The sequence below is a fragment of the Liolophura sinensis genome, chromosome 1 (assembly GCF_032854445.1).
Source record: "Liolophura sinensis isolate JHLJ2023 chromosome 1, CUHK_Ljap_v2, whole genome shotgun sequence".
Lineage (NCBI taxonomy): Eukaryota > Metazoa > Mollusca > Polyplacophora > Chitonida > Chitonidae > Liolophura > Liolophura sinensis.
In genome coordinates this window covers 34,260,037-34,284,393 of record NC_088295.1, presented here as the reverse complement: position 1 = coordinate 34,284,393, position 24,357 = coordinate 34,260,037, and the positions used below count along the sequence as shown (strand labels likewise).

Sequence of the window (24,357 nt, the reverse complement as noted above, 5' to 3'; positions counted from 1 at the left end):
TGTAATCAAACTTAATTGTTTATCTGGTGAACGATGCATAATTTAAATATCACATAATTTATTAAAAACATGATTTCGTCCACTGTAAAAAGGTAAAAAAACTGATGGTAGTGGGTTAAGGTTAAACTTCACACGGCACTTGGCCCTCTTTGTACTAATATTAACTACCTGATTCACTTGTACAATAGAGATTTGTCTCATGGGATCTGACACCTGAATACTTTTGTCATTCTGGGTCTAATAGTTTGGATTTGTACATTGAAGGAAAATTAAAGATGTTTGTAAGGGTGTCAATCATTCTGTAAAGAAGATTTAAGATCACCTTTCTGAAACCTAGACGGCTTTGTTCATCCTAGAACACAAAAAAAGTCCAATTAACATTTTCATTTTTGGCAACAGCCACGATTGTTCGCCTTGCTCGTTTTATTCCTCCTAGCAAGAGTGAAATGTTAGCCTCCTACAGCAAGGAAGGTTTTGTTCACCTTGCAATGGCTCAAGGAAATGTATAAATGTCTTGTACTGTGAAATAGTATCTGTTTCCCTAAATTCACCCTTAGAATTTAATTGTGAAGAGAGGAACTTCTTCAGTAAGATGCTGGTATAGGTACATGCCACCTGGAAAAGTTAATCTGTCCGCACAAACAACACTTGTTAATACTACTTGACTTCTGGAGCTAGCCTAGCGTAAAGGTGTCTGGGTTGTTTACAGATCATTTGCTCTTTTAGCATAATTCTAAAGCAAGAAGAAATTTTCTACTTCAGCATTATTTTTATCCGTCAGAAAAGTCTTTGTCTCTGAAGCTGAGACCGTCCCAGGAAAGAGGATTATTTCCAACCCAAACTTTGTTCAACTTCATACAGATATCTGATCCAGTTTTTTTCTTCTGATCACATGTTCCATCTTAGCAGCAATTAAGGCACAACATTTTCCCACTTAGCGTTATCAATGTTTGCCACAGGCTAAAACTGGCACCTTTTTACACTTTTCATCGACTTTTCTGTTTGTTTCTAGAGGGCGATAATCCAGTATACAAAATAAAGCATGTAGTTATACATCATAATTGGACTGGCACTCATTGCTGGCTAAGTATTTCCTCTGTACCCCATGTCATTCCACGATTATACAGAATGATATCAAAATGACTATTTCTGATCATCAACTGCAGTCTCTTGCCCACAATTAAATGTACACTGACATATTTGAAGAATGTTCCAGTGCATAATTCCATTGTTATGCAATGCGATAATGTTCCTCTCCCGATGATGGCTGTAAGATTTCATCTCTGGATCATGCGTAGGTTGATAAGATGCCTCATGGTGGGTCGTCCATGTGGGCAGTTCTGAAAGTGATCACATACATTAGTTAGTGTTAACTGAGATTCAAACACCAGTGGCCTTTGGAAAAGATCTTTGGAGAAAATAAAAGGTCACATAATTACTGAAAGTTAGTATTTTTTGTATCTGCAGATTATCTGTGAGGTTTTAAGATTACTGATTTTAAACATAGCCATTAGAACTTTATAATTCTAACACGAAAATTTGAAAGTATAACCTCACTGCATATAAGTAAACCCATCAAGGCTTTCTGATGAAATTTTTTCTAAATGCATCTGAAGAAAAAAAATATGAAATTGGTGATGGTGCTAAATACATGTCTATTTACTTATCACTTTGAAAATGGCTGATATATGTACTTTTTTATTTATTTCAATGGTGTTGAATGTCATACTCAGGAATTGCTCACTTTAATTACTCCAGTCAGGTTTACTATAGCGGGTAAGAACAATAAGAGCAATGTAGGTGTAAGGAGTAAAACCAATGCCCTTCAGCAGGTACCTGACAGATCTAAAGTTGCAGGCAAAATAGGAAGAGCTGAACTCTACTCTATGACCACATTGCTGACTGATAGGTAAAGACTTGGTATATTAATCTATTATCTAAAGACAACGCTTAGATTTGGCAAATTTGTAAAGTTGCATTCATAAGATGCCTAATAGCATTACCATTAATCAGTGTCATTTAAAAGTACTAAAAAGATACATCCTGTTTTTATTTCCTTCTCAGGGCAAGTTTCTCTAATGTTATTACAGCAATGTGTGTTAGCTGTCTTCATCAGAAGTGGCCTCTAACTCACCCAGGGCTGCTCAATCTCTCCCATGTGGTTCACCAGCTGAAAGCAGGAAGAGATAGCCAAGGCTCTACAGCATGTCAGCACAACCTACCCAACCCACGTGGTAAACATTACAGCACTGCAAGTGGCAACCCTCCATTGTTATTACATGTTCCTGTAGAACAATGCCGGGGCATCTGGTCTGAATTCTCAACCAACACAACACCAGGGAGAATACACAGAGCTACCGATGCAATTACTGAGGTAATATAAACACACACATACATGTACATGTCGATATCCCGGAGACATCCACATATCAATTTGAAAATCGAAACAAAAGCACTACGTATGTGGATATGTAATTCAGAGTGATTACTTCAAGCTGAGTATACCAAACAGACAATAGTATACCGTATGAATAAGGACATACAAATGGATACGCCCACGGATCAGAAATCCACTTATCAGTTATCATTATCCATTACAGCATTACCCATAGGTTTAACTGAAAATACTGAGCTCATAGACAACCAATAGATGAAATAGGTCATAAATATTTAAACTATTTAATATTTAAATTCAATTTTCATATTTCTTTTGAATAAACTCATTTCACTGACTGTTAAAAGAAATCAAGTTGTGGAGCATTTGTCTTGGGTTTGTTTACTTCATGTAATAAACTTATTCAACAAAAAATGAAAATATTGGTGACGTGGCATTTAGCCATGATCATTCATTCTTTCAATAAATATGACAAATTTACTGAAAAACAAAAAGATATATACAGAATAAGATGTAATGAAACACATTTGTGCTGGGATATTTATAGTATGTGTATATCTTCACTGATGTCATACATGTACTTGAAATGCCTTCAGTTTAATTACTCACTGCGTGTAGTGACAAAGCTTAGCTCACAGCTGGAAGATAACTCCCACACCCAGGGCGAAGTAACTAAAGATGTTTACCTGCAAACGCCACACTACACGCAGGTGCACAAAACTCTACACACACTCATTTACAGGTATTAGGTTGGTTCTTGAATGGCAATCAAGGTGGGGAGTAACGAGTACCTTTCACCAGGTAACTAACAAACAAAACCGTGTGTTCATGTATTACCTATAATGGGTTGTGTTAATGCGATACACATACGTCTCCTTCCTCTTGATCCGACACAGATTAACCCTGGAAATGTTTTCACCAATATGTCATAACTCACACCTAATTACCTGCATTGGAGGACAGAGTTCAAAACCAGACGTTGTCATTTTCACTTCCATCGATGAGCAACATGACTCAAAATCCATGTTATATTCGCATTTTCCAAAAGACTACTGAAGGCAAATCTCCATGGCAAAACGACCGTGATTTGCTACAAAATGTTACACTACCTTCTTGTTCTTTTATACATGTACTGGGAAATCATATGACAAAGCTTTCCTGCTAAACTTTGAGCGTAAGAATGAGCTTTGTTGTCTATGAAAATACACAAGCTCACGTGTCTTTCATTGACAGCCACCATCAAACCACAACTCAACCCATGAGGGAAATACTACTCTGACCTTTCTCCAGGAGTTTATCCACTAGACTGGTAGAGAAGGGTTGAATGTCACATCAACATGTCTGTCAGACATCTCTGTCCTGTTACATAACATATGGTGTGAGCACACAAGGCAGTCAGCAAAACCTTTGATCCCCTTTAATTGTAGACAACAATTACTTTTTCTGGCCTCAGACAAGCTTATTCTTTTCTCTCTGTGCAGCTTTCAACAAGCAACTCTCGGATTCATATCAATAAAACTGTATATATCTAAACAGATTGCAACTGCCATATCTGGGCACTTCAGGCTGTTTGTAGAGCAAAACTGGTGTGTTTGGGGGGGGGGGGGGCCTTGTTCATATCATGTACATGCACATCCAAATAAACAGGAATGGGACCTATGTGAGCTGGTACTGCAACTTGTAAACATCTTCACTTGACTTTTATCTATCGTGATTTGTGGTTTGTTATGAAGAACATCTGTCTTTTTAACTTCATGATCAGAGGGTAGTCAAATCTATGGGTGGAGGATACATGTACTAGGCAAAACCTCAGCTCATTACCAGTAGTACTTTTTAAAGTACCAACCTTAACATTTACAATAGTGTTCCTGTACTTTGTGCAGACAAGCTAAAAAGCTTCACCTTATTGCTGAGTCAAATGTGCTTATATTATTAGAATAAAATTCCAGATATAAAACTCATACTTTTCTCATCTCTGCCATATCTAGAGCTGTGCCTATCATGACAGCCTTCCTACAGGATCTGGACGCAAACATTTGCCTCACCCGGGACGGGCGACATGATACACCCTGAAACAACACAGGTACACATATGGTAATATAAGACACTATGAAGAGTATAACATACAGGTACACATATGGTAATATAAGACGCTGTGAACAGTATAACATACAGGTACCGTACACATATGGTAATATAAGACGCTATAAAGAGTATAACATACAGGTACACATAGTAATATAAGACACTATGAAGAGTATAACATACAGGTACACATATGGTAATATAAGACGCTATGAAGAGTATAACATACAGGTACACATATGGTAATATAAGACACTATGAAGAGTATAACATACAGGTACACATATAGTAATATAAGACGCTATGAAGAGTATAACATACAGGTACACATATGGTAATATAAGACACTATGAAGAGTATAATATACAGGTACACATATGGTAATATAAGACGCTATGAAGAGTATAACATACAGGTACACATATGGTAATATAAGACGCTATAAAGAGTATAACATACAGGTACACATATAGTAATATAAGACACTATGAAGAGTATAACATACAGGTCCACATATGGTAATATAAGACGCTATGAAGAGTATAACATACAGGTACACATATAGTAATATAAGACACTATGAAGAGTATAACATACAGGTACACATATAGTAATATAAGACACTATGAAGAGTATAACATACAGGTCCACATATGGTAATATAAGACACTATAAAGAGTATAACATACAGGTACACATATAGTAATATAAGACACTATAAAGAGTATAACATACAGGTACACATATAGTAATATAAGGACACTATGAAGAGTATAACATACAGGTCCACATATGGTAATATAAGACGCTATGAAGAGTATAACATACAGGTACACATATAGTAATATAAGACGCTATAAAGAGTATAACATACAGGTACACATATGGTAATATAAGACACTATGAAGAGTATAACATACAGGTACACATATAGTAATATAAGACGCTATGAAGAGTATAACATACAGGTACACATATGGTAATATAAGACGCTATGAAGAGTATAACATAAAGGTACACATATGGTAATATAAGACGCTATAAAGAGTATAACATACAGGTACACATATGGTAATATAAGACACTATGAAGAGTATAACATACAGGTACACATATAGTAATATAAGACACTATGAAGAGTATAACATACAGGTACACATATGGTAATATAAGACGCTATGAAGAGTATAACATACAGGTACACATATGGTAATATAAGACACTATGAAGAGTATAACATACAGGTACACATATGGTAATATAAGACGCTATAAAGAGTATAACATACAGGTACACATATGGTAATATAAGACGCTATGAAGAGTATAACATACAGGTACACATATGGTAATATAAGACGCTATAAAGAGTATAACATACAGGTACACATATAGTAATATAAGACACTATGAAGAGTATAAAATACAGGTACACATATGGTAATATAAGACGCTATAAAGAGTATAACATACAGGTACACATATAGTAATATAAGACACTATGAAGAGTATAACATACAGGTACACATATGGTAATATAAGACGCTATAAAGAGTATAACATACAGGTACACATATAGTAATATAAGACACTATGAAGAGTATAACATACAGGTCCACATATGGTAATATAAGACGCTATGAAGAGTATAACATACAGGTACACATATGGTAATATAAGACGCTATGAAGAGTATAACATACAGGTACACATATGGTAATATAAGACGCTATGAAGAGTATAACATAGAGGTACACATATGGTAATATAAGACGCTATGAACAGTACAACAGGTACAAATTTTTTATGTCCCTGTCTCAGATACACTGAACAGGAACACTGTATACATGGTGATCACTGTTCTACACTTTTTAATCGTCTGCAATAAGCTTTAATATGAAGTGGAAAAAGACTCCAGAATTTAAGTGCCTAACAACAATTACATTATGCATCGGTACTATATATTTGACAGAACTTATTTATTTAGTTGATTGGTGTCTTACGCTGCACTCAAGAAGATTTCACTTATTCAAAGAAAGCAGGTACAGTAGTGGGAGCAAACCAGGCAGAGCCAGGGGAAACCCATGACAGTCTGCAGGTTGCTGGCAGAAAGATATCTGACAGAAAAAGAATTCATGCATGACCTGAGTTCCCACTAAAATGTTAGTGATTGGATACCATCATTCAGGCTGGCTATAAAATGTACACACATGTAATCATCAAAATAATTCAGTGGCACTTAATACAAAAAGAGTATAATTTATTTATTTCACCTATAATACAAAAGCCAGGTGTTTTCAGAGATGCCCAGAGTAAATCACCTGTCGCCAGGCACCTGGGACAAACCTCCTGACAAAGCCACATCCAGCAGGGCCAAATTATTTAATAGATTATCAAATGCAGACTGCAAGCCCACAATACCTTCTGAAACAAGTCCCAGTCCACATTTATATCAAAGATTAAGTTAAGTGGCCTTAATAGCAAACACATGGAACACATGGGAACAATCCCATGTGATAAAACAAAAAAAAACTGAAGCCACTGCAGACAATCTGTTGCACTCACTGGTGATTCACTGAGCATGACAGCATCTCCTCTATATCTGTAACATTAAAGATCATCATCATCAGCTAAGGGATATGTCCAAACTAAAGACCCCAATACACTACAAAGACTTCATTCCATCTAGACTTATAAAAGGCAGTAGATAAACCCAGGCAATGTAGGACTTATCTCCTATATCAAATCATCATAAATCATGACACACATCACGCAATGCCTTTTCAGACACAAAAAGGTTCATGAACTATTTTTACAAAATTAAGTTGTTGTCATGGCAGAACATGAAAGTTCTTTTCATTCTGAGATGTAACAAAACTACAACAATATTGTTCTCCTGAAAACAGTATTGTGCATTTAGAGTAATGAGGACCTGTCAGGGACCTTGAAGCCATGTTGCTGACCTCAAACGTTCGTCTCCCAGCTCATCATTATGGCATCACAATAAAGACAGAACTTTATAGTAGAAACTGATATACTGTAACACCGACATCAGAATCCGTGTTCTGACATGAAAATGTGTAAAGCTAAATGAGATTCAGGCTCAGTTACAACATAATTACTGTCATGTAAAGACAATCCTGTCATCTGTTGGTCCCAAGCTGATAAATGCTAGATACACCAGATCTGACACCACACCCCTGTCACAATACAGTGACATGAGACAAACTAGAGCTTGGTCTATCCGTTTATGGTCAGTGACACCTGACTCGGGATCGAAACCATTCCCCCTTACAACCTACATGTAGACGCTCTAATCACTAGGTCATCATAGCATGGACATGTGGGTAAAACTGAATGTGCAGTTCCAGTACTTCTGGCTTACCTTCTTTTCCAAATGTCCAGTTCTTACTGACAGGTGTTGATATTAGCTTGATTCGCTGGGTGGGGTTTGCTGGCAATAGATAAAAAAGATAATAGTCTGTTCTCAAAACTTTCAGTGAAATGAGTTCCAGGCTAGGTGAGGTGGATGGTGATGAGATTAGGTATCAAATTAGGTGCAGGTTTAGAAGCCGTTTTAAAATATAACCTATAAATGAGCCTGGAAGGGTGGACGGGGACTAAACTAAGTGTCAGATTAGTTGAGTGCAGAGTCCCCTTGACAGTCATTTAGCCTTTGTCATTTTACAAGTAATGACTGTTGCAACAAAACTGTCCTCGATTCCCTACCATTTTCATCAACGCTGAAGTCAAATCCGTTCTTCTTGAAGATCTCTATGTTATCCATCAGAATGATCTCATTACTAGCCGTCAGCTCCAGAGGTAGAGGCCTGTCAAATTGAGGAGGATTTATTTCTTTATTTCACTGGTGTTTTTGCAGTACTCGTGAATAATTCACTTATATCATGGCGGCCAGCAATATTGGTGGGGGGAACAGGCAGAATAGGTTGCTGACAGACCTTTCCACCTATGACAGGTGAAAACGCCAGCGTGAGCTGAGAGGCTCCTGGAACATTGTGCCATGCTGGCACACTATTATATCATAACAATAGCTGGACCACAGAGGCTCCCAGTAATTGGAGCAATCGATTATGATTAGTTTGATAGCAAAGTTTAATACTGGAAAGAATACTCGTGACCTTACACAGCATAATACTCCAGTAGTGAGATGCAGGTATCAGTTAAGTTATTCTTTCCTTTCACCTTCTGCGACTGATGACATATACAATTCAAACTTAGACATATTGTGTGAGACCAGACTTTAATAGCTTTGCAAATGACCAAGAGCAGGAAAAGAGCTGCATTATTTACAAGAGTTACCGATTACAAAACTGACTATTTAAATAAAGTTCTCGATAAACCCTTTTTTTAGGTTACATCCATGATGGCAGTTCGTAAGAAATCAACCAGAGCCAAGAGGAAACAGCCCAATCTGATTTTGAACCCATGACCCATAATATCACTATACCCATTTTTTGACTGAGACAGTCTACACCACAGCAGGAGTAACATAACAACATACTGTATGAGCCTCTGACTCTGGATCACTGTATTCCTCTGTAACATCTCAAAGTTGTACTTCTCATCTGTGGCATGCTGGTCTATGATGAAGAGGTCATCCTTCAGCCTGGCTATGATGAAACCCAGGTTAAACTGTAACACAAAACACAGGAACTTGTAGGCTTGTATTCTTCTCCTCTGTTGGAAAAGACAAGTGGCTATTTAACATTTACGGCCATTGTAATTATATTTTCACAGGGCTTACCACAACACACCCTACAAAAAATAGGACATAGTCTGAAGTTTTTATGCGGATTTTGGAAGAGTTTTTCTCTCTCCATGTTAATTTTGTTGAAATCATTTTCATTAACAAGAGAAAAAAAATCCTACTGAGCTACCCTATTCTTTTCTGATAGTCAGGTTAGGAGAAACAAAGAATTTTTGAAGGGTGGCCTGATCCAGTCTGACCATTGTTGCTGTTATGCTTCCATTAACTGAGCCAGCAAGCACACTGATTTACCTGCTCCGATCTTTGGCATACAAAATTATCTGTGAATTATACTGTATAGACACTGTCTTTCCTGAAAGGTGCAGAGTTGTTTGACCCTGAATTTCTTGTAAAAAAACATCAACTTCCCTGTAAATTATTAAGATTTTGAGTTTAGTGGGTGACACTCCAGTGTGGTGGTTGACAAATGCACTCTTTCACAATGGCCTTTCATTCAATTTTCATTGGCCAATACTGACTGTTTATTTATTTATCTGACTGGTGTTTTACGCCGTATTCAAGAATATTTCACTTATATGAAGGCGGCTAGCATTATGGTGGGAGGAAAATGAGCAGAGCCCAGGGGAAACCCATGACCATCCGCAGGATGCTGCCAGAGTGCCAATACTGATTATGTCACGATGTAGTCATATCAGAAAACCAAGTGACTTTCAAAAGAGCATGGTCTGATAGCTACAAATGGTCTGTTAGTTGTGTATTGTTGGTTTTAGTCTTGCATAACATGCAATGGTGTAACATGTTTCAGAAGAGCAGCGATGTGTGAACGCTGTTAAAGAATGACCGCTTCTTTCAAGTTTAACTTCTTAATCATAAAAATAATCTGGTTGAAACTTGATGATTAATAAATTATTCAACTTCTGCAGAATCAATAATTTATTTAAAGTATATGAATAAAATAAATAAGATGAAAATACCTGTCCCAGAATTTCCATTTCAGCAAACATCTCTTTTCTACAAAGGAAACGTTGGGTACATGCATACATAAAATAAAGATCTAGTTTCCAAAACTCATTAATTAAACACAAAACTGCCTATACTATATACGCTATACAAATAACAAGACCAAAAGCTGCACAAATGTAATTTTAGTCCTTGGAACTAAAATGACTACATAACATGAGATTAGCCAATTAATGATCCATCAACCACTTTGAGCTACACTAATGTTGTGAACTTGCTTATCAAGTTGAGAGGCAGTGTACTGAATTTAACCCACCTGTATAAATCTGACCAAAATGGGGCAGTTTTAGAGGCAAGTAAAAGTCAAAGTTTTACGTTTGGTGTTGAAACTTTTTGTGAGTAGGATATCATCCTACCTACTAAACAAGCCATACAGCAGCGTTCTGAGACGAAAAGACCCCTCAGGATTAGACAAAATGAATAACTTAATCACAGATGAAATCTTATGTCAAATACAAAAATTAATGAAGAAATTGTGAGTAATGTAAATTTGTAATGTAATAATTGATATAATTAACTTATTGGCTTCAGTTTTATTCTTGTATTACTCACTTAATCTCTCTCTCAAGCTCTTCTTCAGCTGACTGGTTATCAGTTGGGGATATCTTGGCTCTAAAAATCCTACAAAACTGCTCATTTGTCTTCCCTGCAATCACAGGTAATTATTCTTAAGTTTGGCACTAAATATAAGCACCTAGAATGAATGAATGAACAGTTGGCGTTTAATGTCGTACTTAACAATTTTTCTGCCATATGACAAGGAGTCATCATTAGGTGTGCGCAAATATACTGAGTCTTCTTGTGACAGGGCGAGTCCATGCCGCCAAAGTGCTGCCTCCACTGAAGTATCACGCAGAAGACACCAGACAGAACACCCCACCAAGTCACATTATACACATACTGAGCCAACCAGTCCTGTTTCCTTGCTCTAACCTCTCAGTGCCGAGCTCCAAGCGAGGCAGCAGCAAGTACCATTTTTTCAAGTCTCAGGTTTGAGTAAATATGCAAATCTTGTGAAAAAACCTTGCCAGTTTTCAAAATTTTTCTGGGGTTACACAAAGTGAACCTACTCACCAAATTGCATCAAAACTGCAGAAACTGGACCAACTGAAGAAAACACCTGAATTCGTATCTGGCCTAAGTTCTGTAAGCTTAGTTAGCTGCCCTAACATGTAGAGGTGTTGACATATATTCCTGAAAACATATTCAGTTGAAGTCTTGCTACTTTATCCTACCTTTACCCTTCTGGGATGATCTGTCATAAAGCATCTGCATGGAAAAGGCTATTCTGACCTCTCTTTTGTGAACCTTGTCTTCATCATCCTGCAATTAGTTCACAAGTAATATAAATACAATGTTAACAATGTTAAGTACTTTGTATCAACAATCAAACAAAGTTTGTAACATGAAAATTATCACATATATGAATGGCATTTAATCAAGAGCCAAAAGAGCCACTAAATCATGCATTTCACCATAAATGAAGGGAAATATAAACTCAGCAGTGGCTATGTATGAAAATCTTGACATTTCTTATAAAAACTGAAGAATGTGTCTTTCTAACAGTGTTGCGGAACATGGGTTGCCTCCCCTTAAAATCACTTCTTCCAAACCCTGGTATTCTTCCTTCCAAACCCTGGTATTTTATTTCCATAAAGATCTTGTTGGTCAAACTACTTTTATGCTAACAGTGTGTGTGCATCTGTCATAGTTTTTCTCCTTACTGTCAGTCTACAAGCTAATACATTGAAAGAAAAATGTACACATCAAATTAATAAACTTACATATTTCAGTAAAGTCCGAGTTACATCTTCTGTGTCATTTTTCCCCTTGAGCGCTGAAGAATTTCTGGAAGAGCCTGGTGTGTCATTATTCACTACCTCCCTTTGTCGTAAGTCTTCAGTATTTGAGGAGCTTCTATGAAAGAAAACATCTTTACTTTGACATGGGTTGTCCGATGATGTCTCATCCATCTTGACTTGACCCGTCACAGTTAACGATGGGTTTTGAAGCTTCCTTGGTGTTCCGTCAGCAGATGTAAAACTGTTCACAGGTGCCATCTTGTGCTCCTCACATGATAATTCATCAGCATTTACAGCCACATGTTCTACTGAAATGTCTGATTTCTTCAACCTTTCAGTTTCCTTTATGATTCTGTATGCAGGTACAGTACATTCAGTCCCTTCTGACTCTGCAATCAGTACTACAGCGAGTTCAGCATTTGCCTGACATATGACAGGACTAGTGTTAGAGGCCTGAGATTCTCCACTGACTAGGTCCTGGGAACTCGAGAACCCCGGACTCATCTGGTGTAAGTCTGTCCCCTACATCACCACTTCTGTCTGACTGAGGGGAACTGCTCACACTGCTCCCTAGCCCAGGGCTTCTGGACACGCTCAAGAAACCATCCAGGCGTCTCTCTGCAAGGTACAAGTAAAAACACACATTAAAAACCATTAAAACAATGGTCAAAAGTAATGTTATAGATTGATACACCAGTGATTTCAACAAGGATGAAAGCAGACTAAATACAAGAGCTTCCTATGCCTTACAATGAGAACAGGAAAACTTAATGTACATGTATTTCTAAAGCCCCAAGCAATTTACAAGATCATGAGAAGACTTCAGTAGGGGAGTTTTGAGTTCGAACTCTTATCGTTGAAGGTAGAAAAGTCCAACTTTATCAAGTGACCTTAGGCAACTATTTTTGATCCCATTTACTATAAGATGGGCGTCTGTAAAAATTGTCATAAAAAGTAATTTAGAGTTGACGAATGAAAGAGAAAACTGAGAATCTGAACATTTTGTTAACTGGAGAAGCTTCTAAATAAAAGGGGTGTCATTTGTGCCTCTGGAAAATCTTGAGACAGGTGATCAGTGTACCCATTTCAACAAGGTTGCCTGACATTTTCACCATTCACCTGGCACAGCAGGACTGTTTTTACCTTTGATGACAAAAGAGTTCCAACCTGAAACTGCCCTATTGGCACTTTATCATGACTTATTTCTGTCTGTGACACCACCTTATGAGTTGTTATTTATTAATTTCCCTGAAAATGAACATCATCATAATTTCAGATCATTTCATTGCATTGCGAGTCAAGTCAGTTTCCATATTTCAGTCCAGGGGTCAAAATAATGCTGGTCTACCTGTCTACGACAGGCAATTTTTATCGATGACAGGTCAGAAAAAAATACATCTGTTGCAACATCAGGTAGGCTAAATAAGCTTACAATCATGTTTAAGTCAATATCCATGCATATCTATGTTTGTGAAGTTTGTATATTCACTTGCCGCTCCCATAATCAAAATGTTATCACAATACTTCGTCATTTTCGACACTGTTAGGACATCATTTAGTGAACTAGCAAACCTATTGCATTTACCCTTTCAATTTCGAGATCAACCGTACCTTCAACGTTGAAGAATGCACTTCAGTTATCATAGCAACGGCAAAAGTAGATCTGCACGAAGCTACTATCATTTAATGCAAGGATCCACAGCTATGATGGAGCGAATCAACAAGTGGCAGTCTACCTGAACTAGAGAACAATCAACACAGAGCAGTGAATCAATCAAAAATGGAAGTGTCACGTGTGGCATTGCAGGTGTAAAGGGGAGCAACTCAAGGCACACAAATATCTAAACGCACACAGACTGGATGCTTTTCCTCGGCTGTTTCCCTTGAATGGGAAATGCATGTGTACACAAGTACAGACTAAACTCCCGCAAGTAAGTTTCGTTTTGATAATTGACTGTGCAGAAGTCCCGACAAAATATTGAATAACAAGGGAATGCTACTGAAACCAAATATTCCTGTAACAAGATAAACTGATATTCCCTCGCCAAGGTGTTGATGTTGACTGAATATAATACCACCAAAATGAAATCATATGTTCGCAAAATGTGACAATGGCAATCGGCAGCGCTAACAAAGAATAATTTAAAGACTTTCTAAAAGTCAGACTGATGGGGACAGATAGACACCTGTAGGTGACAGGTATAAAAAAAACATCTACCGGTCTCTGTGACAGGCAGTTTGAAAAATCATTTCTACCTCTGCAGTGGCTTCACATAATAGAACTCTCAGCATCAGACTGGTTTCAATGGTGACACACAAGCTTACCCAGGTTTACTAAAACACAATATGTCAAGCTACCTAGCTACTTATTCCTGCCACTGATCTGACCAGTAATTGGCCTTTCACCTCGCCACTGCATGTCTTACACACAATCCAGTCCAGAATTGAACTGCTAACATTGCCTGTTTCCTCCTTTCTGAGAACAATTGCTTACAACTTGAGAACAATCGCTTACAACTCACGTTTAGACGTCTGCTTCTCTGGACTTGGTGTACTGCTAACATTGCTTGTCTCTTCATTTTTGCAGAAGGCGCTAGAGAATGAACGCTTCAGTTTAGCCAGTGTTGATGTAATGGAACTCTGTAACAAAATATATTTCTCCATCATTTCACGTAATGATTTTTTCACAATTATCATGTAACATAATGCTGTGAGTCAGGATATGTTGCATCATCATGTGTACAAAAATCGGGAATGTGAAGGCAACGTTTACCTTCTTGGAAAGTATACACATGAATTAACTTTGGTGTTTACAGAGGAAACCGGAATGCATGGAGTTAATAACTCTTCACGATGTACCTACCAAACCTTATGACGTAAAGATGCGACCAAACCAGCATGAGTTAAATCCGAATGAATAAATGGCTACCCTAATTTCACATATGAGACAACAATTTTCATTGCAATTTATGCACATTTTTTAATTTGATATTGGAGACATCCGTTGGGTAGGCTAATTTTCAATGCAATTTATGCACATTTTTTAATTTGATTTTGGAGACATCCATTGGGTAGGCCAATTAAAGGGCTTCAGAAAAGTTATGATTTTATCCGTCTACACAGAATAATCTTTTCAGAATATTCTTGAACAAACACCCTGCAACCATGTGAAAAGGTTCAAGAATAACAGTATGGCTTACACCACAAAGTAAACTGCTGAATACTGTAACATAAATATTAATCACCTGACACACATCGTATTTTCACCACTCACTTTTCTCCTGTTCAGTTGTGTTTTTTCCACCTCTTCACTTCTGTCATCTATTTCACTAAAAGACAATCACAAGAAAAAATTTTTTTTTTAACGAATACACTCAAACTATTTATGATGTTGGTAGAGCATGTGTTTGGGCTAAACACAGTTTGCTCTGTTCAAGTGTTACCCAGCCAACATGACTACATGTATCTCTAGTAATGACTTCATGAATGTAGTTCTCTATAAACCTTCTCCTTCTATTGCTACACCTATATTCACATACCCTTCTGCATTAGATGAATCAGCCTTCCTGAACATCGAGGTCAACATAGCTGAAAATATCAAAGATATATAATTAACAACAAATATACACAATTGCATATAAAGGATAAACTGAACTGAAATTTTTTTTCTGAAACTCTGAGAAATAACTTACAAAGGTGAAGGAAAGTAAATTGAAGTCAGTTTTGTTTTGTACAAACTACAAAATTTGTCATCATGACTCATCTGCATACTTACTTCCAGCTGAGGCTGGGACAGGGTTTACCTGGTATATAGAATGAATCGGCTCAAACATCTTAATTAATGAGCTCTGAAACAAAGAAGGGGTGTAGAGTGTGTAGTTTTCCAGCCAACGTATAATTGAAAATTTCTTCAGTATGGGAATTCAATGACACTTAAATAAATAAATAACCCAGCAGGACAAACTTTTGAGCTGTGACAAGAAAGAACACAGACAAATTGTGAACGTCCACCTGGACTTTACTACTAAAGTGTACAGCATTACACCTATAGTCACCAGCACTTCTTATCCCTCCATGTAACTATCCCACTGATACACAAATTACCTCTCACCTTTATTATGGCCAACAACAACTTCTCCTCCTGTACAAATATCTGCCTCTTGTCTGGGGTCACATTCACATCAACATGGTCTGCAGCAAAACACCATTATAGTTACATACACTTTGCCATGCTGGGTAAAGCTGACACACGCATATGTTATTTTTGATTGAACAACACAACGCCCTGAAGTCTCCCACAAATGTGATTATTGTTAGTTTAAATTCAGCTCATACGTGGCTTCTTCTCTGGCCATAGATGTATGGAGGAAGGTCTGCGGACTACATTTGGATGTTCCTGGGTTTTCCCCGGGCTCTACCCAATTTCCTCCCACCACTGCTGGCCGCCAAAAAACAAGCGAAATATTCTTGAGTACAGTGTAGAATTCGGATCAAATAAATAAATAAATTAAGCCATAAATGTATGGTTATGTATTAAACATGCAGTGTGTCTAAAGCAAGGTCATGTTCACTTGTAGTGCCTTAATTAAATACAGTCATGTTTCCACCACAACCATGTCCAGGTAAGTTTTAACAGCTTGTTATTTAATATCAGTAGCAAGCCATGGGATTTACCTTTCTCGAGTTGAATGTCAAGGGCCACAAATGGGTACTGATGTCTGTTATACATGTGATAAACCTCATTTACCAGCTTGGACACCTGAAAGAAATCTACTTTTCAGGAATTGCAAATTCACTCATCAGAACATTTGAAGCTGCTGTTTTAGTTGTTTATCAGTACATTAACACAGAAAATACCTCATTTGGTATTCAAACGCTCAAAGCACTCATCCGGACTCAAAGATCCATATTGTCTTATAATCGAATCACCGCAAAATCGAATCCTGACAAGGGAGATAATTTGTAACGGCTGGAATAAGCAGAATTCTGAACGTGACTGATGACAGTTGTATGGTATGATACAAAATGTACACAAGAATTTCAGGTACTTGTGCTGATTGAGTTAACTAGCTTTATAAAGCAATACCTATTATAAAAATTGCATGTCTGGCAATAAAGTCTTGAAATAATGGAACATTATCACGTCTAAAGTGACTTACCATTGCCTTATCTGTGAATTGAGAGTCTGTTATCTTTTAGAAAGGCGAACTTTTGACCTGCATGAAAAGGCTATGTCAAGAATTCCTTACTTTTTTTATGGAATACTGTATTTTGAAAAGAACAAATTTTAATCCACCTTGACAATGCGTAACAATGATGCCTAAAGACGTACTTGTGACAATAATTTTGCCCTTTTTCCTGTGAACATTTTAACACTGGTACAAAAAAAAAATGGGGGACATCACACCATCGTGTTAATTTGTGGTAAATCGATTCGTGTAAATTCTAGGGAGCAGTGTAAGATGAAACTTTCCAGTGAAACAGAATTACACTTTAAGGGTAATGAAAATTTATTTTGGCACTAACATCAAACTCAGCGGCTCAAACTTACCTTTGTGGGGTCACACGGACGCTGGTTAATAAAGTAGAACTGTCTGTCAGTACTGCTCCTTCCCTGGCCATGACAACAGCTGGACACATAGCCTGTCACCCTGGCAACATGGGTATTCAGGCAGATGTATTTCTTTCTGTACAAGGACTACAATTACTAATATATACAATGATTTAGAATAAAGCAGACTTTTTATTGTACCTTGAAAAATAAATTTACAGTTATATTCAAGTAAATCAAATTCTCACTTTTTGTAGCTGAAAACAACCCTCCCCATCTGATTTAAAACTGCAGCCATGACAGCTGAATTAGAGGAAGCAATGGTCAATGGCCAACAAGCTTAGCAAGACCACTGCTTCATCTGAAGGAACCAGTAAGTGTAAGGAATACCTCTGCAAAACAATGCTACGTACACTGTAAGTTGCCATGAAGATTTCCAGTTAATCACCAAACATTTCACTCAAAAAGTGCATTTACAGTGGAGCATTATAGTGGCAGGTAGATGTCATATGATAATACTTCTGGTGTTGAAACTTACATTTTAGGCTAACAGGCTATCATCCTACCTTCCAAGCAAACCTCAAAATAGTTAACGACCAACAGAATCAGGCAAAATATTCAACTTAGTCATTGGAAAAATCGTTTAACATACTCATACATGGTTAAACATTACAAAGTGTTGGTTGAAAACTAAAGATACAGGTTTATAAAACTGGAATTTTAAAACACCCACTTCAAAAGTGATTCATTCTGTCATATTTTCTGAATGTAGGCTGCACACACTTACTTGTACATGATATGAAACTGTTCTGGAATTTTCAGTCCTAGTTCTTCACAAATGTCATCCGTTGGTTTAATCTGCTGGAATTCTAAAAGGCTTTGAAGCTGAATCCAAAAGACAACAGTACGGAATACAGGAAAACAATACAAACTTTAGAGCAGGCTTCTTAAAATGCAAACTAGACACAAAATTACATTGCCTGATAATGTCTCGGCATTAAGTTAAAAATTTTCCCTTGCTTTACTGTTTAGATGTTCAGTAAAATTGTGAATTTTAATTATTGCCCGTATGATACTTAAGAATGGCAACAAATGTTATATATGAAGATCCACATACATGTAAAAGACATCATTATCTGAAGTTTAGAGTGATGGCTGTACCAAAATCTATAACAAACCTGTTTAGGTCCAAATATATTAGATACATTTTCCTGGAGGGAACTGTTTCCATTAGTGGAGACCATAATATTCCTTATTATAATATAATATAAATTTAGAGTGATGGCTGTACTAAAACCTATAAAAAACCTGTTTAGGTCCAAATATATTAGATACATTTTCCTGGAGGGAACTGTTTCCATTAGTGGAGACCATAATATTCCTAATTATAATATAATATAAACTTAGAGTGATGGCTGTACTAAAACCTATAACAAACCCGTTTAGGTCCAAATATATTAGATACATTTTCCTGGAGGGAACTGTTTCCATTAGTGGAGACCATAATATTCCTAATTATAATATAATATAAACTTAGAGTGATGGCTGTACTAAAACCTATAACAAACCCGTTTAGGTCCAAATATATTAGATACATTTTCCTGGAGGGAACTGTTTCCATTAGTGGAGACCATAATATTCCTTATTATAATATAATATAAATTTAGAGTGATGGCTGTACTAAAACCTATAACAAACCTGTTTAGGTCCAAATATATTAGATACATTTTCCTGGAGGGAACTGTTTCCATTAGTGGAGACCATAATATTCCTAATTATAATATAATATAAACTTAGAGTGATGGCTGTACTAAAACCTATAACAAACCCGTTTAGGTCCAAATATATTAGATACATTTTCCTGGAGGGAACTGTTTCCATTAGTGGAGACCATAATATTCCTAATTATAATATAATATAAACTTAGAGTGATGGCTGTACTAAAACCTATAACAAACCCGTTTAGGTCCAAATATATTAGATACATTTTCCTGGAGGGAACTGTTTCCATTAGTGGAGACCATAATATTCCTTATTATAATATAATATAAATTTAGAGTGATGGCTGTACCATAAACTATAACAAACCTGTTTAGGTCCAAATATATTAGATACATTTTCCCGCAGGGAACTGTTTCCATTGGTGGAGACCACAATATTCCTTTTCCTGTTGAAAGGTTCATTTCATTTTAAGATTTTGTCATTGCCATAAATACAAACACATCATACTGCATTTCTTCTTGTTTTGAGATATGCCACATTTAAGTTTATATGCAACATTATTGGCCACTGTTATCTGTCAAGATTCACAATTTATTTATTCAAAACCAGCTGGGTGTGAACTTATCCACCTCAATGGAAGTGTCATACAACTGAATAAATACACAATTTCAGTGGATTTAAATATCAAGTATATTAGTATCATATTTTCTTACACTGTTCATAATCTTAAAATGTATGGATACTTTATACTTTTTTTCATAAAACTTTAAAACATCAAAAAAATTAATACAAAAACTATTTTAGGTCTTATCAATCTAATATATAACACTGAAATATTGTAGATTTTTTACCCTTTGCCATTCTGGTTTGAGCAGGAAAGCCGCACACCTGTGCTGATGATGCAGTAAGCGTTCAACACCTGTATCATCTTAGAGAACTCCTTCTTCAGGTGTCTCTGAAACTCCTTATGGCGGACAGGTAAAGTAGAGAAGAGGTTCTGTAGAGTGACTGTGGTGCCATTCTGTCAGGAGATGAGAATATCTTTTCTGATCATACATATACATATCATATTTATCCTCACACAACTTTACATTCAAACACACATGCTCCATACTCTTCATTAAAATACATTTAATTAGCTGAAATGATTTCATTTGATTTGATTGGGTTTTTTATGCCATCGTCAAGGATGTTTCTATTAATATGACGGAGACAGCATCATCGTGGGTGGAAATCCGCAGGTTGCCTGTTGAAATGAAGCTTATTATAAACACAAAAAAATAGAGATCTTAATACTTGTTGCTCGAATTGTTCAGGCATGAATTTCACATACTTGTCTGGCACAAGGTGATTTACTGGTGAGTTTTCCATGATAGTCAAAGTCCAGTTTGTGCCCCACTGATGCACTCTTGTGACGTGTCGTTACAGACAGCTGGCTGAAATCCGATACACCATCACAAATTTACAGGTAAAACTTCAATTTACAGTTGTCTATTCTTTTCTATTATACAATAATTCATAAAGCTGAATTGTCTTGAACACTCCAGAACCACTCAAAACAAATACCCCAACCTGAGGATTACTAAGTGACGAAGGCCAAAGTCAGCAAACTATTCAGTTCTTAACAACCTTTGTGTGAGCTGTAATCAATAACATTAAATACACGGTTTTATTTACTGAATACCTGACTGACTGGTGCCATGCAAGACTTTTTGCGCCTTACGGCAGTAAAGTTTATTAATAGTGGAAAAGAGTGTATGACGTAGACAACTGACCATTGATCTTCGCCAGGTAGGACTACAACAACATGGTTTGAAACAAGAGACATGTGACTTTCAAGCCGTGCATCTATCTACAAGGCAATCTGCAACGCTTTGGTGGACTAATGGTTAGAGCGTCCGGCTCGCAGATGGGTGACAAACCGGGATCAAACCTGGTCGGGTCATACCAAAGACTTTAAAAATTATACTTGCTGCTGCCCCAGGACAGACTGGTTGGCCAGGTGTCATTACCTGTGACTTGGCGAGGAGTCATGTTTGGTGTCTTTGGCATGACACTTCAGAGGGGCAGCACTTTGGCAGCATGGAATCGCCTTGCCACAAGAGTGAGTGAGTGAGTTTAACATCGTACTCAACAATTTTTCAGTTGTTGCAGGACGGATTTCCAACGCTCTTTTATCTAGTGCTGCTTCACTGAAATGTCTTACCAAAGGCAAGTAAGCCACCCCACCCAAGCCATTATACTGACACGGTCAACCAGTCATTGCACTATCCCCTTAATGCTGAACACCCAGTGAGGAAGCTGCAACTTTCTGTTTTAAAGTCTTAGCTGTGACTCTATGCAGGACTGACCCTGCATCTACTGCTCCCGAAGTGGACGCTCTACCAACTGCCTCTGCCAGAAGAAGACATATCATATGTACATACACACATACATACATATACATACACACACATATATACATGCATACATACATACATATAAGGTAATCCGGCTGCATACATGCACAATACAAGGCCTCATTATTTTACACTCACCTTAAAGCACATAAAGAACTCAAGGCCTCTCCTCGAAATCCAAATGTCTCAACATTAATCAAATCTGAAAAGTCCTGTAGCTTGGATGTATGGTGCTTCAGTGCTGGCAAATATTAACACAAATTGTAAAACACCTATTCTGGACATATTTCACAAAAACTTCATAAGATGATTCCAACAGAACATCAAAAACTACATGTAGGCTTGTATGTACAAATACTGTCTATTAAAACAGCTATACCATGTCCATAATTGTAGTGAATACACAAATAGATTTGATGATATTTCAACGTCTTCAGGTGTAAACTAAAACAGTGTTTTTTCACAGGTTCACTGTTTTAGCACAGAAATGAATTACACTAAATGTTATGAACTCACTGAGTCCCTCAAAGTTGCTCTCTTCTACTCCACTGCCATTGTCAATCACTTCAATCAACTCAGATCCATATTCCTTCAGCTTGATTTCTGTAAAGATTCACAGACGTAGATATGAACTTGCAGCTTTGATGGATAGGTGTAAACTGGTAACAGCTGTGACATCTCACAAGAGGTTGATGTCAAGCCTTGCTCTCCGTGAAATGAATGACTTGTGTTAAAAGGCAAGATTTCAAAAATATGACATACCAATTGCTCTTTCAGACTGATCTTTAGAGCTGTTTGTTTCAGTTAATAGACTGTTTGCAATGGCAGTCATCTTTTAGGTAAATTTGTGTATTGCCCACTGGGTGTCAATTGTAAGGTGTAATAAGCTGGGCAGAGGCCCTTGGCTAGTAAGGGCATACAATGGGCAATATACACAAATTTATCTCAAAGATGGCTGCCATTGCAAACCATTTATTAAAAAAAAAAAAAAAAATCACACAAAGTACCTATGATGTGAGGGGTTTTTCCCTTAAAAAAAAAATAGGTCTACATGTTAGTACAATATAAACCATCGAGTGTGACCTTCAACTGTGTGCCCTATGCTTTGCACATGACAGCAAGAGTTACTTCTCTTGGCTGACCACAGTACTAGTATGAAAAATTTCTACTTCACAGTGCATGTCTTACCCACAGAAGTAGCTCCAGCATCAATACTGTTCTCCACCAACTCCTTGACAGCTGTGGCCAGAGTGAGGACAACTTGACCAGAGCATATCTTGTGGACAGAGCCACGGTCAATGGCCTTGATAAAACCTGCCTGTACATTGTCAGATAATCTGAAAGTGTATAGAGAATTCAGTTGGATTACTAAATCTGAGATTTCAACCTTCAAGCTGCGCTGACTGCATAACAACTGAATAACGATTAGGCCAATCTGTGGATTTGGTTGGTTTCAGAGCCATACAGATTCAGTATATTTTGGTATTACCCGAATGATCAACGTCTCACCTTCTAAATATCATCTGTGAAATTCAGCTGACTACATGCCAACCCACAAAAATACCATTCATATGTCATATAAATGGTATCTGGTTTTGTAGTAGACCTTGCTACTGTTTACATATGCTTTTGAACTGTATAAGTGTGAAGTGAAGAAAAAGAAAATCTGGAAAATGCATGTGTAGTCAAAATATAAAAAAGTGAAATAATCATCAAGGGCTAGTCCCTTAAAGCTAAAATAAACCTTGTCTTCTTTATTTATTTATTTGATTGGTCTTTTACACTGCACTGTACTCAAGAATATTTCACTTATACGACAGAGGTAGCGAGAGGAAACCAGGTAGAGCCTGCGGGAAACCCACCAACATCCGCAGATTGCTGGCAGACAAATGTGCATATCTGTATTTGATAGCATCTTTGTTCAACAACCAACTCATCAAAACACTCCTCAGTTAACACATAGAGCAGGCCCCATACACAGACCATATTATATATAATTTTAAAATAGCACACTGAGTCCATTTAGATTCACTACTTAAGCGAAGACTTTACATTTTTGCAGTCCTAAGTGTATTCGAAGAAAGAAACCAAGTCAAAGGCAAAAGAATACCTTAAAATGGTTGTTATTTTTGCTGCACCATGCCGTGCAGTGTTTGGTCTATTTTTACGGGGCCTGTTGTTGTTGTAATACTTTTCAAAACTATCAAGTTTTTTGTTTATAACAGATCTATGTCACCTACGGTAAAGGGATAGAACCATCTTCGTCTTGTACGGATGCGGAAGCACCTGATAAATCGTCACCCATTGTTCAAGTTATGTCCAAACTTTCATTTCATTTCCATATACATTTTGACGTCTTTCCCGCGAAAGTGTGAAGGGAGATAATTGATGAACCAATCATGACATTGTATCTTCCGGTACTACCGTTACCTCCCCCTGAAGCGGTTATGTGGAATGCTGTATCATCAACATTAACTCTGTGCGGGTCGAGCGTTTGTCATGTTCCACGATATTCCCAGTTATCGCCAGATGATCTTGTATCGAAGAAGAGTTTACTGCGCCTAATGTGATAACAATTTGCCGGACGTCACCTAACCACCACTGTGATGGAATTTTGTTATGTAGTTCCAATGTCCAATGCTTTCCATTTTTCTT

The 24,357-nt window shown here is 37.1% G+C and overlaps 1 protein-coding gene across 1 annotated transcript; it reads right to left on the bottom strand.

The window, feature by feature from the left end:
* LOC135470506 (mismatch repair endonuclease PMS2-like) lies at positions 1-24,061 on the bottom strand. Its single transcript, XM_064749492.1, is given in 28 exon segments — positions 1-1,340; positions 2,135-2,170; positions 4,360-4,464; positions 7,045-7,064; positions 7,067-7,081; positions 7,865-7,933; positions 8,209-8,309; positions 9,002-9,132; positions 10,183-10,219; positions 10,781-10,874; positions 11,464-11,551; positions 12,013-12,515; positions 12,517-12,648; positions 14,553-14,670; positions 15,305-15,359; positions 15,570-15,618; positions 15,806-15,878; positions 16,142-16,221; positions 16,705-16,789; positions 17,582-17,681; positions 18,369-18,466; positions 19,670-19,748; positions 20,155-20,324; positions 20,637-20,739; positions 21,841-21,943; positions 22,219-22,305; positions 22,891-23,039; positions 23,943-24,061. Coding segments are annotated over 28 exon segments (2,808 nt in total). The 5' UTR covers positions 24,008-24,061; the 3' UTR covers positions 1-1,277.
* Between the last annotated feature and the right edge of the window lie 296 nt (positions 24,062-24,357).